Source organism: Squalius cephalus (genome assembly GCF_949319135.1).
Source record: "Squalius cephalus genome assembly, chromosome: 10".
In the NCBI taxonomy this organism is placed as follows: Eukaryota; Metazoa; Chordata; class Actinopteri; order Cypriniformes; family Leuciscidae; genus Squalius; species Squalius cephalus.
The window spans coordinates 18,042,716-18,058,658 of record NC_137131.1 but is presented as its reverse complement, the minus strand read 5'-3'; the positions used below and the strand labels follow the sequence as shown (position 1 = coordinate 18,058,658).

The 15,943-nt window shown below is 34.9% G+C and overlaps 2 protein-coding genes across 7 annotated transcripts in view; one reads left to right on the top strand and one right to left on the bottom strand.

The window, feature by feature from the left end:
- The window catches only part of farp2 (FERM, RhoGEF and pleckstrin domain protein 2), a 50,877-nt gene extending 47,723 nt beyond the window's left edge, over positions 1 to 3,154 (top strand). For all 3 annotated transcript variants that reach the window (XM_079884268.1, XM_079884266.1, XM_079884267.1), the window contains 3 exons: positions 1 to 108; positions 223 to 374; positions 1,156 to 3,154. In XM_079884268.1, coding sequence (XP_079740394.1) covers positions 1 to 108; positions 223 to 374; positions 1,156 to 1,249 — 354 coding nt within the window. In that variant the 3' untranslated portion in view covers positions 1,250 to 3,154. The remainder of the gene's footprint in view (positions 109 to 222; positions 375 to 1,155) is intronic.
- Positions 3,155 to 4,310: 1,156 nt separating this feature from the next.
- On the bottom strand, positions 4,311 to 14,097 carry stk25a (serine/threonine kinase 25a). 4 transcript variants are annotated; one of them, XM_079882867.1, is made up of 12 exons: positions 13,781 to 14,095; positions 11,635 to 11,802; positions 11,243 to 11,473; positions 8,384 to 8,440; positions 8,132 to 8,240; positions 7,886 to 8,043; positions 7,518 to 7,703; positions 6,846 to 6,991; positions 6,651 to 6,759; positions 5,212 to 5,283; positions 4,961 to 5,097; positions 4,311 to 4,879 (listed from the first exon to the last, which is right to left on the bottom strand). In XM_079882867.1, exons 2-12 carry the CDS (start codon positions 11,728 to 11,730, stop codon positions 4,849 to 4,851), a joined length of 1,332 nt encoding a protein of 443 aa, XP_079738993.1. In that variant the 5' UTR covers positions 11,731 to 11,802; positions 13,781 to 14,095; the 3' UTR covers positions 4,311 to 4,848. The 4 variants fall into 4 exon arrangements, with proteins under 4 accessions (XP_079738993.1, XP_079738992.1, XP_079738995.1 ...); XM_079882866.1 differs by having other exon boundaries at positions 4,312 to 4,760; positions 13,781 to 14,088; XM_079882869.1 differs by lacking the exon at positions 11,635 to 11,802 and having other exon boundaries at positions 4,312 to 4,879.
- Between the last annotated feature and the right edge of the window lie 1,846 nt (positions 14,098 to 15,943).

Here is a 15,943-nt window from a genome sequence, read left to right as displayed (position 1 = left end):
AACCAGCTGTCCGGTTACCTCCTAAGGAAGTTCAAGAACAGCAACGGCTGGCAGAAACTCTGGGTCGTCTTTACCAACTTCTGCCTGTTCTTTTACAAGACACATCAGGTATTGAAATATGCACCATCCCTTTGATATCATGTATTTGATGTTCATTCTGAAAGCTTAAACTTCCTGTAGGAGGTCTGAATAATTAATAATTAATTCTTGTTTTTGTCCCAGGATGACTTCCCTCTAGCCAGTCTTCCGTTGCTAGGTTACACAGTCAGCACCCCAGGGGAATCGGATAGTATCCATAAGGAGTACGTCTTCAAGCTGCAGTTCAAATCCCATGTTTACTTCTTCAGGGCAGAGAGCGAGTATACATTTGAAAGGTAATGTTATTTAAATACATTTTTTAACATAATTTATAAGAAATTATATATATATATATATATATATATATATATATATATATATATATATATATATATATATATATATATATATATATATATATATATATATAATCTTTTTATTTTTTATTAATTTTAGGGCTGTCAATTGATTTCTCTGTATAATTTGATAATTCGTAGAATTAATGTGCACTGTCGTTCAAAAGTTTGGGGTCGGTCAGATTTTTTTGTGTGTTTTTGAAAGAAGTCTCTTATGCTCATCAAAGCTGCATTTTATTTGATCAGTAAAAACAGTAATACTGTAAATTAGTATTACAATTCAAGATAAATGATTTCTGCAACAACAACAAAATCAGCATCATTACTCCAGTTTTCAGTGTCACATGATCTTCACAAATCTATTTATAGCTGATTTGGTGCTCAAGAAACATTTCTTACTATAATCAAATTTGAAACCATTTGTGCTGCTTAATATTTTCTGCTTAATATCTGCCAACCACAAGCATGAAAACTCACAGCGGCTTTGTCGTCTCTTTTTTCGACATAAACAAAGAGAGGCTTTAGTTTCGTCTTTTCTCGTCAATGAAATAGCATGTTGATATAGTCAGAGTTTTCGTTTAATGACGTTGGTGTTGTCTCGTTATCGTCTCGTCTTAGTCATGGAAAAAAAGGTCATCATCAAACGTAGATTTTGTTAACGAAATGAACACTATTTTGAAGGAATGTTTGATGTGCTGAAACATGCTGTGATGTGTTGCAGATGGATGGAGGTGATCAAAAGTGCAGCGAGCTCCACGGGACGCATGAGTCTTCTCGTACCCAAAGGCCCTGCAGAGATGAACGGGGGGAGCTGAGTGTGTCAGACTGATGTCCTGGAGCTGAGGGCTGGGCCCACTGTCTGCCAGGACCAAACGCACCATCGTTTGATCTTTTCTGATTTGTGGCTCTGAGAGGTGCATCATCATCATCATCATAATAACTTGTTTCTTGACTCTGGACTGTTCGCTCTCTGCATCTCGGGAGTTCGAGCAGCTTATTGAAACCTTGGAGGAAAGTTTCCGCGCTCTGTAATTCTCTTCCAACGTTTCTTTCTTTTTATCTGGTGTTCTCCTTAATGAAACATAAAGTGGGCATCTTGCTCTTCTAGAACCACATTAGACTGAATTAAGTTATGTTTGATATTGATTTTGCGAAGGTTTCAATTATTATTGCCGTATTCAGGTTTTTAAGGTCTTTGCTATGAATCTGTCATTTAGGACGATATTTAATATTCTTGTCAGAACGGACTTTTGTTATGCCAGTTATTCAGTAGAAATCTTGTCCCACAGGAACAGAGGAATGATTTGAATTGTTTGTCCTGGGACAACATGACTGAATACTACTGAGGGGAGTGTTGACAAACAGAGGGTTTGTATTACGTCTAGCTGGTGCAGTAAGTGAGATGAAGGATAAAATGTGTCTCACTGATGTAATGATGGTCAGAGAGCATGTTTACAGGTATGATCTCTTTGAATGGCTGAGGTTGTGATGTTGGTACAGGAAGGAATCAGAGAGAGGACTATATTATTTTGACGATGAGGCAGCTGTAGCATTGCATCGCGTATTGGCTTGTCCTCTTTCAGCATAGGTCAAAGCATGTCTTGAAGGTCATTATTGTGCGACTGTTACTATTTAGGGGATTTTGATCGGTTGTTCTGATCGGTTGATTTAGTTTAAATCTGAAAACTAATCGGCTATTTATTTTAAAGTGAAGACTGACCAAAAAACATTCGCTAACCAAACTAAATGTAATGTTTTAAATGATGTATTCACAAATGTTACTAGTTTTGATTTTTGGATACTTGATGGATAACAGTTTTAAACTGACCCCCATAAGGGGAAATTGGGTCATCCACAGTGTAATATTGCACTTTTCTTTCGCTTTCTGCCATTTACACACAGGGAAGAGGAAATGGTTCTGGGGAAGTCAAAGCTGAAGTTAAAAACAAAATCGCAAGTCAAGATGTTTTCGGTCAGACTCTAAATGCTAAAATTTAAGTTAGTATCAGCAGCCTAAAACTGCCTGTTCCCTTTTTATTATACTGTATATGTGATTTTTTTTTTCTTTCTTTCTTTTAAGTATATTAATAATTAATTTACAAGTTCTTTCCCTATGATCCATCAATCAACAAGCAGACTTTTTTTTTTTTTACTACCAATATTTTTTGCGAGGCATAACTTACTAATACATATATATATGTATATGTGTATGTGTTATCATCAAGACCAGTTGAGTTATTTGTTATTTTAATAGCATGATGAAGAAGAGTTCCACAGTGTTACGTTTACTTATCGGCTTCACTTTACGAAGACAGATCTGTACGATATCTGATTTGGGAGACTTTTTTTTCTTGCTCTTTTTGGATTATTGATTGTATTTATAAGGCTTTTGGCTTTGTCCGTTCAACATGCTGTACAGGGTCCAACCAAAGACCTGAATTTGTATTTTTTTGCGTAAGCCTGAAAAGGTTGGCCAAAGTTAGTCGGCCACACAATAAGCAGTGTTGCTTTGTGTACTCAACAATATACTGTAAGCAGCTATCATCTCGACTTGAGCTCAGCTAGTCTGATGTGTTTCACATCCCTCTTAATTCAGTAATGCACTGTGGGCTCATGGTCTTCACCCATTTGTACATTTTATGCAAGGACTGGAATCATTTTCTTCCTCGTTTTCTGTATCTGGCAATAAGAGGGATGAATGAAAGTTTCTTTGTTTTTTGATCCCGGATTGCAAAGGACGAGAAAAGGGAGTTTACTCAAAGTCCTCAGTTTCCGGTCTCATTCAGAGAGGCACTAAACAGAGTTTTTACGAATTCGCTTCTCTCTGACTTTAATATTTAACTCTCTTGACTTTACTATTTATTTTGTGTAGCATGTTGCCGAGGCGTTGCTCCTGTACACACCGCATGTAGTACGTTCCATGTTATGACATTGAGGGATATCAAATAAAACTGAAATGTGTAAACATTTTCTTCTCTTCATTTTGTCCCATTTAAACATTTGTTCACCTAAAAATAACCTAAAAATTCTGTCAAGTACCCTGTATGAGATGACTTTTGTTGATCTCTGAAACATAAATGAAGATAGTTTTAATGAAACCTGAGAGATTTCTGTCCCTCCATTGAAAGAACATTACAGCAAAACTTCCACTTCAAAAAGTTAATAAACATTGTAAAATAATACATAAGAATCGAACGGTTTATTCCAAGTCTTCTGATGAGACATGATCACTTATCAGTGTTACATAAATTTATTTAGTAAAACTATTTTATATATTTTTTATCATGAATTCAGCTATATTTCAATTAAAATAAAATATTAGATGACAAACTTAAACTAAAATTAGAAATGTTGCTTTGGCAAATAAACTGAAATAAAATGAGTTTAAGTACTAAATTTACTAAAGCTAAAACTTAATTAAAATATTAATTAATTATTTAAAGATAAATCAAATAAACTAATAAAAATGACAAAAACAACTAAATTAAGACTTTATTGAAAACTGAAAATATAAAAAAATAATAGCTAGTTCAAAATATTAATAAATACAATGATTTATATTATACAAATACTAAAATAACACTGCTTTATATGATGAATATATTTAATTTGGTATCAAGTGGTTTAATCCAAGTCAGTTCAAGTTCATTTTATATGAACAGATTTAATTTAGGCTTTTATTTTCATATTTAAAAACTGATCGACTCACAAACATAGAGCACATCGAATATGATAAACAAACAAAGTATATGCTCTTTGATCAATGTTTGTGAATAAAACGCTAAATTAAATCTGTTCATCATAAAATGTTCACCATAAAACCGTTTGATTCATATAGATTAATCTTACAATATATTTGATTATTTTAGAGCGTCAAAGTTTTGGTGGAATGGACTTTCAGTGGAAGGACAGTAATCTTTCAAGTTTCATTGAAAAAAAAATTAATGAATTTAAAGAATAAAATTTTTTGGGTGAACTATGCCTTTAAGCCCTTTCCTGCATTTCCTACAGTGATTTATGCAAAAGTAAGAAATTGAGCACAGTTTTCTTCTTACACTAGTATGTTTATAGTTAAATGTACTTAGTCATTTAATGGAACGCACATAAACTTGACTTGTCATTTCATATTTTACATTTCATTTAGACATTTCAAAATTCTATAAAGGAAACTGTAAAAACATCTCCTCATACAAGCAGTAATGGAAAGCCTGGTGGTCTTCAGCAGAAGGAGCAGGTGAGCCATCATGATAGTCTTTCCGTGGAGCTGGCCAGCAGTCCGATGGACCTCATCGTTTCGAAGGCATGCTGTTTCCGTTGAGCGTGAACCTGCAGGGTTGAGGCACAGGAAGTCTCAAAGTTCACTCCTGCGGGTGATTCAGTGCTGCATGCAAGTGCCACAGTGCAGTACAAAATCTTATAGCAAAGAGTCTGTATGACCTGAAAAACTGGCATAAGCAGAAAATTACATCAAATACAATTAAATACTGTGTGGATGAGACTGTCTGATAAATGTAAGGCCTGTTTACCTGCACACTCTCTCCATGACGTGATTGAGTAAACGGTCAGAGATTCCAGGGCTGGACTCCTCAGCGAGGCTGAAGGCGTTTTCCAGCTCTTCCAGGGCGCATACGCCGTTCCCGCTAACACGCCGCTTCTCCTTCAGCTGCATTCAGAACATAACAGTCTGCTAATCCACGTGTCGAGACGCGACGTTAAAGCACAGGTGCGCCCGTGATGGAGGCTCGCTGACATAAACATACATTTTTGAATGCTTTACCTCTCTGAAGATGGGTGAGATGAATGTTGTCAGAGATGGTGACTTCGGCTGCCTCTTCATAGCGTCTGATGTCTGTTATAAAAAACGAGTTCTGTGATACCTGATGGATCACTTTGAATAAATGACATGGGTAAGCTGAACTTAGTACAATTTGCATAATGCATATAGATAGATAGATAGATAGATAGATAGATAGATAGATAGATAGATAGATAGATAGATAGATAGATAGATAGATAGATAGACAGACAGACAGACAGACAGACAGACAGATAGATAGATATAGATATATATATAGATAGGCATATAGCTGTCTCCTAAAAAAGTATCCTACTTTAATCGACTATAGAGTACTACAGTTGGGTTCCGGAAGTACAAGCTCCATTCATTTTCTCCATAAGGCAAACCTACTGTGAGATACAAAGTTGTTAATCCATGGTATTTTCTTCTGCTGAAGCCGGCATTATTTCATTTTTTTTTTTTTTTAATAATCATGTTTAACAGTGGAATTCTGTGGAAAAACTACATTACCCATGATGCTGTACAGAAAATTACACCAATCAGAGAGTCGAAAAAAGCAACACGCTCCAAAAAGCTCTTTAGCTCCACCCACTCCCATGAAGCGCTGCGAATGACATAATAAAGTTGATTTCCCTACGCTCTCAAAATACTGAACTGTAGGCTATATATATATATGCATATTTTTCAATAAACTTAAAATTGTTGCTATACATATAATCCATATATGTTTTATATTTCTCCATTTTTAATTCGTTTATGCTGTTCACAGTGCTTCATGGGATTGTAGTTCTTTCCCTCATTAAGTACACAGTCTTGTACCTTTGTCTTTTTGTCCCATTTTCTAAAAAATATTTGCTTCAAATTAAAGTTTGTAGTCACCTCTTAGTTCATGGCTTATAACAAAGACTGTTTCAAAATCCCTATGGGAAAAATGAATGAAAAATATACTTCCGGAATATTTTGAAAAAAAGGGGGCACTGTTGCACTCAGCTAATTCAGCTAATCATGTGATCACAAAATGGCAGCCCCCATGAGACGACTATACGGTTCTACATGATTTTAAGCTAAAAATGTTTAAAATCATGTATACCACGCTTCATTTCTTTGTCTAAAAAACATACTAACTACATTTTTAAAGGAGGCTTTGAGCTGCTTCTGAATTCTATGCAAATATCTAAAGTAGCATAAAAGTCATATTTAACATTGCTAGATCTGTCCCATTTCACCCCTAGTATCAGAAGCAGCTCTGATGCAAGTTTAGTTCTGTTCGATTCATCATTACCCGCAATTGTGATTCCTGTGTAAATGTATGCTGCCTCTGAGACACTAAAAATTCTGTTTTAACACCTCATTTATGTCGTCTATAGATGCAGCTTTTGTGTTGCCGTCGCAGTGTAAAAACTTTAAAAGACATTTACCTTATTGTCTAAATGATTGAAGCCTCTCTGTAACTTGTTCATGGAACTGGGCCGCACGGTGGGGAAAGTCCACATGGGACACTGGTCCCTGTCATCCCCTTCCCCGTCCCTGAGTGAAAAACAAACACAAAGTAAACATACTGTACACAGATATCACAGGTATCGCTCATCCTGGAATGTGGACCGGACACGTACATGTCAGAGTCGTCAGAGCTCGATTCGTCCCCGTGTCCCTCTGACTTCCAGCGGCGGTATCGATCAATGAGCTCTGCCAGGTATGAGGTTTTCTTGGTGTAGCGGGTGATGAACTTGTGTTTCAGCAGCTCTTTGGCTGTTGGTCTCTGTCATATGCAAACATCATATTACAAAAATTAAAAGCAGTTTCCCTTAGGTTTTAAAGTTTAATTAAAGCCTGTTTACACTAAAACATAATGGCATCACTGCCAGTATTAAAAGAATTAGCGATAATACAATTCCAGCCAATACAATAAGTCGATAATTATTTTTGTGTTATGGCATTAACCAATAAATGCCATTTATTACCAGGTAGTGGTGGTTTAGCCTCCAATTTGGTCAATCATTTTAAATGTTACAAGTGAAAAATGTCATATTTATTTTGAGATTGCAAAAAACATTTAATAGTGCTATTAAATTATTTGTATTTTTAAAGGCTAACTGTAATTAGATAATCTAATTTTACACATATTTAATATCAGATACTGTTAAATTAAATCTATAAAAATCTATACAAAATAAAATCAATATTTAAAAAAAATACTGGCTGATAAGTGATATAGAACCAATATATTACGCATCTCTTAATAGAATTGTTTTTATTATAAAGGTATTAAAAAGAGAGCTACTAACAAATCGTGGCTCTTTATTGAGACAAGATTCAACAAAGTCCTTAAAGGCTCTGCTGTAGGACCCGTCCAGTGTGGGCGGGTTACTTTTAGGGATGAGGAACAGGACTCTCATGGGGTGAAGTTCTGAGTTTGGTGGCTCTCCTTTAGCCAGCTCGATGGCTGTGATACCCAATGACCAGATGTCAGCCTAAAACATAGGGAAGACAAAAAAAAATGGGGGTTAGTACTTGTGCCATCTGTCTGTCTCTGAATATTTCATTGAGCTTATTTTCATCGTGCAGTCTTCACTAGTTAACAGATGTTCACGTGGAGGACTTGAACATGATACCTGTTAGCTAAATGGCAAACGAGACAAGGAAGTGCTTGTACCTTGAAGTCATACGCAGACTGTTTGATGACCTCTGGTGCCATCCAAAATGGAGTTCCTACAAATGTGTTTCTCTTAATTTGTGTGTCCGTTAACTGGCCGGCCACTCCAAAGTCTGCCAGTTTGACTTCTCCATGTTCAGACAGTAACACATTGGCCGCTGTAGCCAAAAAGTAGAAGGGTTATCCATATAGGGACACTTCACAGGACTAAAATCAATCAAACAGAGGCCAGTTTTAGATACTGACCTTTGATATCTCTGTGAATCTTCCTCTCTGAGTGGAGGTAGTCAAGTCCTTTCAGTATTTCTCTGATGATGGTGGCAATATATGCCTCTTCCAGAGGTCCCGGCCTCAACTGTTCAAACACACATTAGAGGATGTTAAATATAGTGACATTTCCAGTGCCTTTGAGGGGGTTTTCTTGTCCAGAAGTCATTTTCTGAAGTTATGCCTCACTGTAAAGAACTCACAAACATGGTTAAAAAAATACTAACTCACCAAGTCCAGCGCCGATCCACCTCCCAAATATTCCATGATGATCCATAGTTTAGAGCCCTGAGAAACACAATAAAGCAGTCAATTAAATTACCATATGAAAATCAACAGATATTTGATCATCTCTAAAAGGAATAGTTCATCAAAGCATGACCACATTTATGAAGCACTTTCGCCCTTTTTGGAGCTGGAGACTTATTTTAGTATTATTTATATACTATTATATTATTTATTAATATTTTAACTTAGCTTTTATTTTAGATTTTTTCATTTTGATGAGTGGTTTTCATATACATATATATAGCTTAGCTTTCATTCATTTTTATTTCCGTTTTAGTACTTTAATGTAAACTTATTTCAGTTAGTATTTCTAATGAGTTCTTTTTATATTATATTAGTTCAATATAAATCTAATATTTATATTTTAATTTATTTCAGCTTTATTTCAATTACAGAAAACTATTTTTATTCGTTTTTCGTTTATGATAACAACACTGGTTTGAGAAACACTGGTCACTGTCGTATGGAAAAGAACAGCTTCGACATTCTGCAAAATACCTTGTTTTGTGTTCCATGGAGGAACGTTGGGGACACTTTGACACTTTGAAGTCATGTCCAAGGGGATATTTGTTTTTAATGAAGTTTGATCAAACCATCAAAATATGAGGAAGATATTTAAAAAATGTTTAATGTTTTAAAACTAAACTTGGTTAAGGAATTTAACCCCTAACCATAGTTCCCTAAAAGGACATGATGGTGGAAAAAAACATGAGATGGGAGGAACAAATATATTTCAAAACTTTAACATATACTCGCAAAACATTTGCATTCCTCTGAGAAACTTTTGCTCACAAAACTTTTGCGGCCTCTAAAAAAATGTGCGATCCCCTGAGAAACTTTGCGTTTGCTAGATAATTTCTACATTTGCATTAATTTAGTTCATTTCTATTTGCTCACAAATATTAGCGAGAGAACGCAAAAGCACTGATATATCATTTTCCATCGCCATATCCCTTTTGGAGCTCCGTAATAATAAAACAAAATTATTTGGCAAAAAAAATGCAAACTACTGCTACAGGATTTATTTTACTATGTGAAAAATAAATGCATAGAAAAACAAAAACCGCACAGGAAAAAAAGCATACATAATTCTGAATGTTCCGACCCAATCTGACTTCTGACCTGTAATGCTGCCTGAATCATCATAATCATACACTGTTTGTTCGTTGGCCAGAGGAGAACTGGCCCTGACTGGGCCTGGTTTCTCCCAAGGTTCCCAAGTTTTGGTTCCTTGCCACTGTCGCCTTGGCTTTTGGCTTGCTTAGTTGGGGACACCTAATATTCAACAATATTATTGATCTGACTGCAGTGACACCATTATATGAGAACTGAGCTGGACGATGACATCACTGTTTTCTCCAGAGTGGCTGTATAGATTTATGAACTTAATTTTACAACAGAAATGAACCATCCCTGAAATGACTTAAGCTGGACTATGACACTTTTTTCTGTTCAGCTGAAACAAACTTTGTTGCATTATTATCCTGTTATCTCTGTAAAGCTGCTTTGAAATAATCTGTATTGTAAAAAACGCTATATAAATAAAGGTGACTTGACTTGACTTGCATGTGTTCATAATTTCTTTGTATGAGAGTCTGGCCAAAAATTATGTCCGCACAATTTGGAATGTCCCATTGTATTATCACAAATAAAATGATTGGCTCCTGACTCCAAGCACAACTACGCAAGATGTTTACAAATTCTTAATAATATTTAAAGGAGATTATCCTAGGCCAGACATCACATTTGGCCACCACTGTACCTACAGTAAGGTATTAGGAACCAATAATGAACATTGTTTATTCAAGTTTGTTCAGAATACAGGAACTAATGTTAATTATATGGCTTAAAGGAGAACTACATTTTTTTGTAAATTTGGAGTGCTGTCAGTACAGAGAACAACGACAAAAATCGGTGTTGCCTACACAGTGTTATCCTCTTTTTAAAATTTTCAATGGGGCAAGTTTTAAACCTGCTTTTAGCCTCTTAACATCTTTGATGTGTCATTACAAGTGCCCAGCCATGTGAGTGATTCCTTTAGAGTGAACACGAGTGAATCTGACTGCAGTAGATGTGAAAGATATTAATAAAAGTGATGTTATTTCAGCCAGCGCTCATACCTGTATTTACATCCTGTTTTCGGCTGAAGTCCACAGTAGTCGATTGTCGAGTTCGGGCGCATGATCGTACGTACTAAACCTATGCGCGTGAACTCGACAATCGACTACTGTGGACTTCAGCCGAAAACAGGATGTAAATACAGGTATGTGCACTGGCTGAAATAACATCATTTTTATCCATTTCTTTCACATCTACTGCAGTCAGATTCACTCGCGTTCACTCTGAAGGAATCTCTCAACATGACCTGTGCACTTGTAATGACACATCAAGGATGTTAAGAGGCTAAAAGCAGGTTTAAAACTTGCCCCATTGAAGTCAACAGGGTGCAAATTTTAAAAAGAGGATAACACGGTGTAGGCAACACCGATTTTTGTCGTTGTTCTCTGTACTGACAGCACTCCAAATTTACAAAAAAATTAGCTCAATGTTAAAATTGACCGGAGTTCTCCTTTAAACTTTTTAAATGTTACATTTTTATTAACATTTATAGCATCTTAATGTATTGTTTATTGTTAGTTTGTGATACCTAATGCATGAACTAAAATAATGGCATTGTAAAGTGTTACGAGGAAGTCATATGTTTTTGAAGGGTGGCATTTGGGCGAACTATTCCTTTAAAAATACTGAAATACATTGTGATGTTTTAAAAGCCGTGTCTGAAAGAAGGAAATGTCCACAAACCGTCAGATAGGAGCCGTAGTATTTGGTGACATAAGGGCTGTCACACTGGCTGAGAACTGTGATCTCCTGCTGGATGTCTTCAATCTCATCCTCGGCCTCTTCCAAGTCAATAATCTTAATGGCCACCACCTCTTTTGTGCGGTTGTTTATTCCCTTGTAGACCTCTCCAAATGAGCCTTTACCAATTCGCTCCAATTTGGTGAAGTATTCCTCAGGATTCAAACGCGGATTCTGAAGGGAGAAAACAAATGATTTAAACAAGAACGATTTTCAAAATTCTTACCAGCTATCTATGGCAAGATCCAGCATGGTGTATTTTCTTTACACAGGTGACGGACTCTAGAAGTTGTCCTTTTATCAAGCAACAGATTAACAAATGCAGGAAGATCTACCCAGTCATCGCTCCACTGCTGAAGGTCCGGAGATGATGGGAATCTATCGAGGGAACTGCTAGAAATCACATGTAGTTTTTTAAGCACTTTTTTCATTTTCTAGGAAAACTCCGAGCCTCTGCTTCCTCGTTCAGTATGGGATAAAGATGACTTGTACTGACAATCCATCTGGAAGTGACACCGTTTTATCAAAACAAAACAATCACTTAACATGACTCAAAGTTCAGGAGATAAAAACTCCTCTTGGTATCAGCTCAACATCTGATTTCCGCATTCATCACACTCATATTGACCCTTTTTAAAACACGAACTTTTACTATTCCTTGTTAGTACCACCCATAATATGAGATAAGCAGGATATGCTTTCTAAAAATTCTTAATTATTCTGCCAAGTACACCTGCGTTATCTGTGGGTGTGCCACTTTCGTTAAGTTACTCATCAAAACACATGATGCACTGCAATTATCATATTGACCTACAAAACATGCGCACTGGCTACAAAACATAAACACGTTAACTACATCATGAATAGATGGCATCCATTATCATCTGAATCTATACAAAATACCCACATTGTCTAATATGTAATATAACATTTTTACACTTTTTCCTCTATTCATCTATATTATGGTGGTGTCAAAAAGTGTTATGTAAAGATTCTCAATACAATATAATAGATGTGATGAAGGATGTTCAGTGTAAATAAATGTTGATCTTCAGACTGAATTTCATGTTCATTTTCCATGGACTTTGCCATTTTAGCAGCCCTGTTACACATGAGACACCTAAATACAGCTTTAATTTAGCAATTTTCTTGCAATTAATGTTAAATCAATGTCAAAATGAAATGGGCATTAAAACAAATTTGTGAATGGGTAATAGGGTTATGATGTTTCTCAGAAGGTCCCAGCTAGTTTAGGATAAAATGTTGGTTTGTAGTTAGTGATAAACCTATATTAAAAAAGCTTGTTAAGTGCAGTTCACACTACAATTTGTGTATAAATGTAGAAAATGATTATCTAATTTATTGGGTGTTACAATGTTTCAGAATATCATGTGGTAACAGGGTTGTGTGCAAAATGTGGACAGCTAAATATTAGCTATTATTAGTAACTACTATTATTAGTTAAACATTAGCTTTTAGTGATTAGTTAATCATTTAAAAATATTATTATATATTAAATACGCCAAGTCTTGGTTTATTTTTCTTAAATCAAAATTTTTTTTTTTTTTTTTTTTGAAAGATGTCTCATCAAGCCTGCATTTATTTGATCAAAAATACAGGAAAAAAAAGTAATATTGTGAAATATTATTACAATTTATAATATTGGTTTTCTATTTTAATATACTTTAAGATATAATTTATTTCTCTGATGCAAAGCGGAATTTTTCAGTGTCACGTGATGATTCTTCAGAAATCATTAGAATATGCTGATTTATTATCAGTTGGAATATTAGAATATATATAGAATATAAGAAAATGTCTTCGGAACCTGTGATATTTCAGGATTCAATGATGAATAAAGAGTTAAAAAGAACAGCATTTATTCAAAATAGAAATATTTTCTAACAATATAAATCTTTTTTATCAATTTAACACATCCTTGCTGAATAAAAATATTAATTTCTTTCAAAATAAAAGAAAGGAAAATAAATAAATACTGAAATTACCCCCAAACCATTGAACTTCTATTTTAAATAAATGCTGTTCTTTTTTTTCTTTTCTTTTTTTTTAAACTTTTTATTCATCAAAGAATCCTGGAAAGAAGTATCACGTTATAAAAAAAAAATGTAGGCTAAGCAGCACAACTCTTTCAAACATTGATAATAAATCAGCAAATTAGAATATATGTTGTATTGGCCAAAACGTGTAGCCTATACTTTTTTCAAGAGGAACATCCTAAGCATCACAAACACTTTAGTGTACTTTAGGCATACTTTACATTACAGTAATATATTCACATAAATGCTGAGTAAAACTAACCAATTTAATTACAAAGCTACCTACTATATTATAGTATATTAGTACAGTACAGTACAAAGACAACTAATGTAAAGTTAATCATCATCCTAAAAAAACAGTAAGTCTTCGTATGAAAGAAATGCAAGGAGGTATTCAGGTGTCATCTTCATCTCTCTGGATTACCTGGTTCCGCATGTTATGAAGGTGTGCCATGTCCAACTAGATATACCTCCAGCTCGGGGTTCACAGATTTTTCCTCTTTCTCTCCTTCTTGAACAGTCACCCACCAATGGAACAGCTTGTTCCCAATACACGCCTCTCTAAATCATCCCCGTGTACCAGACTGGCCCGCTGTAGGGTTTATAACGTTTATAATCTATATTCTCGTCCATCCATAAGCGCAGACAATCGGTCTTTCGCGTGAATGTTTACGGTTAATGGTCTGCAGAGGAGACTCCCTGTGCAACCCCACTACTTTGACTAAGAGAGAGGAATTGTGTTCCGCGCATGCGTGACAATCTCCTTTAAAGCCCAAAGACTGCTGGGAATCGTAGTTTTTCTCTCCCTCTGAGCTATACATGGCTGTGTGTACACACATAGATGCTATGAAATAAATAAAATGTTTTCCCCCGGTTTCACAGACAAGGCTTACGCCTATCCCATATAATAGGCTACATCTGTTTTAAGAAATTAACTTTCACTGACAAATCTTAACTTATGTCAGTGCCATTGTTTTGTCTCAAGATGCACACCAGTTTGTTTGTTTTCTTAGGCATGTTTATAAAAGCTACTTAAATAACCTAATTGAAGGCCTAATCCTGGCTTAATCTAAGCCATGTCTGTGAAACCAGGCCTTAGAAATTCATAATTTAGGAATGTGACTATCATTTGTAAATCTTCTATAGCCTATATTTAGCTTAAACATTTCTAATTTATTCTACAACAGTTGCACATTAAGTCGCTTCTTTCCTCACTTTTTATTTATTCATTTTAATTCAAGGTATTTTTATTAATATGACAAACATAGCATGCTGGTATTATCTTGAAGACCTTTTTGTGCAAACCATTGCTATTTCTAACTTTACACTAAACCGCACCCTCACACCTTTTTAATGAAACATTACTTAATTCCTTTAATTAAGCCTTTTGAATTGGGAAAATAACTAGGAGGTTTAAGATTTTCCTTGATTGTGTGGGCATTTCAGTTATTTTGAGCATCAAAATATTGTAGGCTATTATAAAATATTGTATTATAAAATATACATTATTGTATAGGCTACACAAAAGTTTCTTAAGCATTTTGTGCAAATGTTACTGTCGGTCTGAGGTTTTTGTCGCACTGTCGTCCTTTTCTTGATAAGACTTGAAAATCTCTGCTATGACCTGCCAAGTTGGGAAAGGACATGAGGTCGAGGAGTTTTTTTTTTTTTTTTTTTTTTTTTTGATTCATTTTGTGTTCAGTCAGAACATGACCTGCCTTGCTTTGGTCGTCAGTTTGAATTGGCTTGTTTCTATACCAAGATTATGTTCACGCAGTCTGTAATTATCTTAGTGGTCATAGTGGTTAAATATTCTGCCATTTTTGAGCTTTCCAATTTGGCCTGTTTATTTCCAGTTATTTGACATCTTAAATATTTTTCTTTTGCCTATACATTTTGTATCATGGCTTCATATCATTTTTCATGCTTCTTTTTTAATCTTAGTGTTGACCAATTAAATAGTTATAATTGACCAAATCTATTGCTAATGTGTTTTGCCTTTGTAGCCAATAGACATCACATATTGACCCATTTTTTATTAGGTTCATTATTCTTATTAGGATTCCAATTTTGAAACATTTATTATTATTATTATTATTATTATTATTATTTTTGTCTGGCATAAGTTGTAAAGGAGGTCAAAGTGCTGCTTTCGAACAGGAGGCATTTCACATTGATGTAATAGTTTTTGAGTCTGTTTACCTGTTCATTTATTGTTAGTCCGTTCAGTTGTCGTATAAGTTATGTATGTTCTTGTTTCAAATATTCTGTTAGCTGTCAAATTGACACCTGCATTATTGTAAAAAAAAAAGAAAAAAGAAAAAAGAAAGATATTGTGGTAGCTTCCTCTTTGTCCCTGTAGGGGGAAGTATTGTACAAAAAGATTGCCCCAAGCCTACAAATAAATATATTTATTTAGGGATCAGAGTAATTGTTGATTTGCAAACGTATGCGATTCTGTTTATATCTATGAAGATCAGTTATCATATCTGTATTTTGATTATTAAAGAATAAACACGATCATGGGAGGTCATATGACAGGCATGCAGGAGCATGTACAGTATGAGTTCCACAGAAAACATAAGCA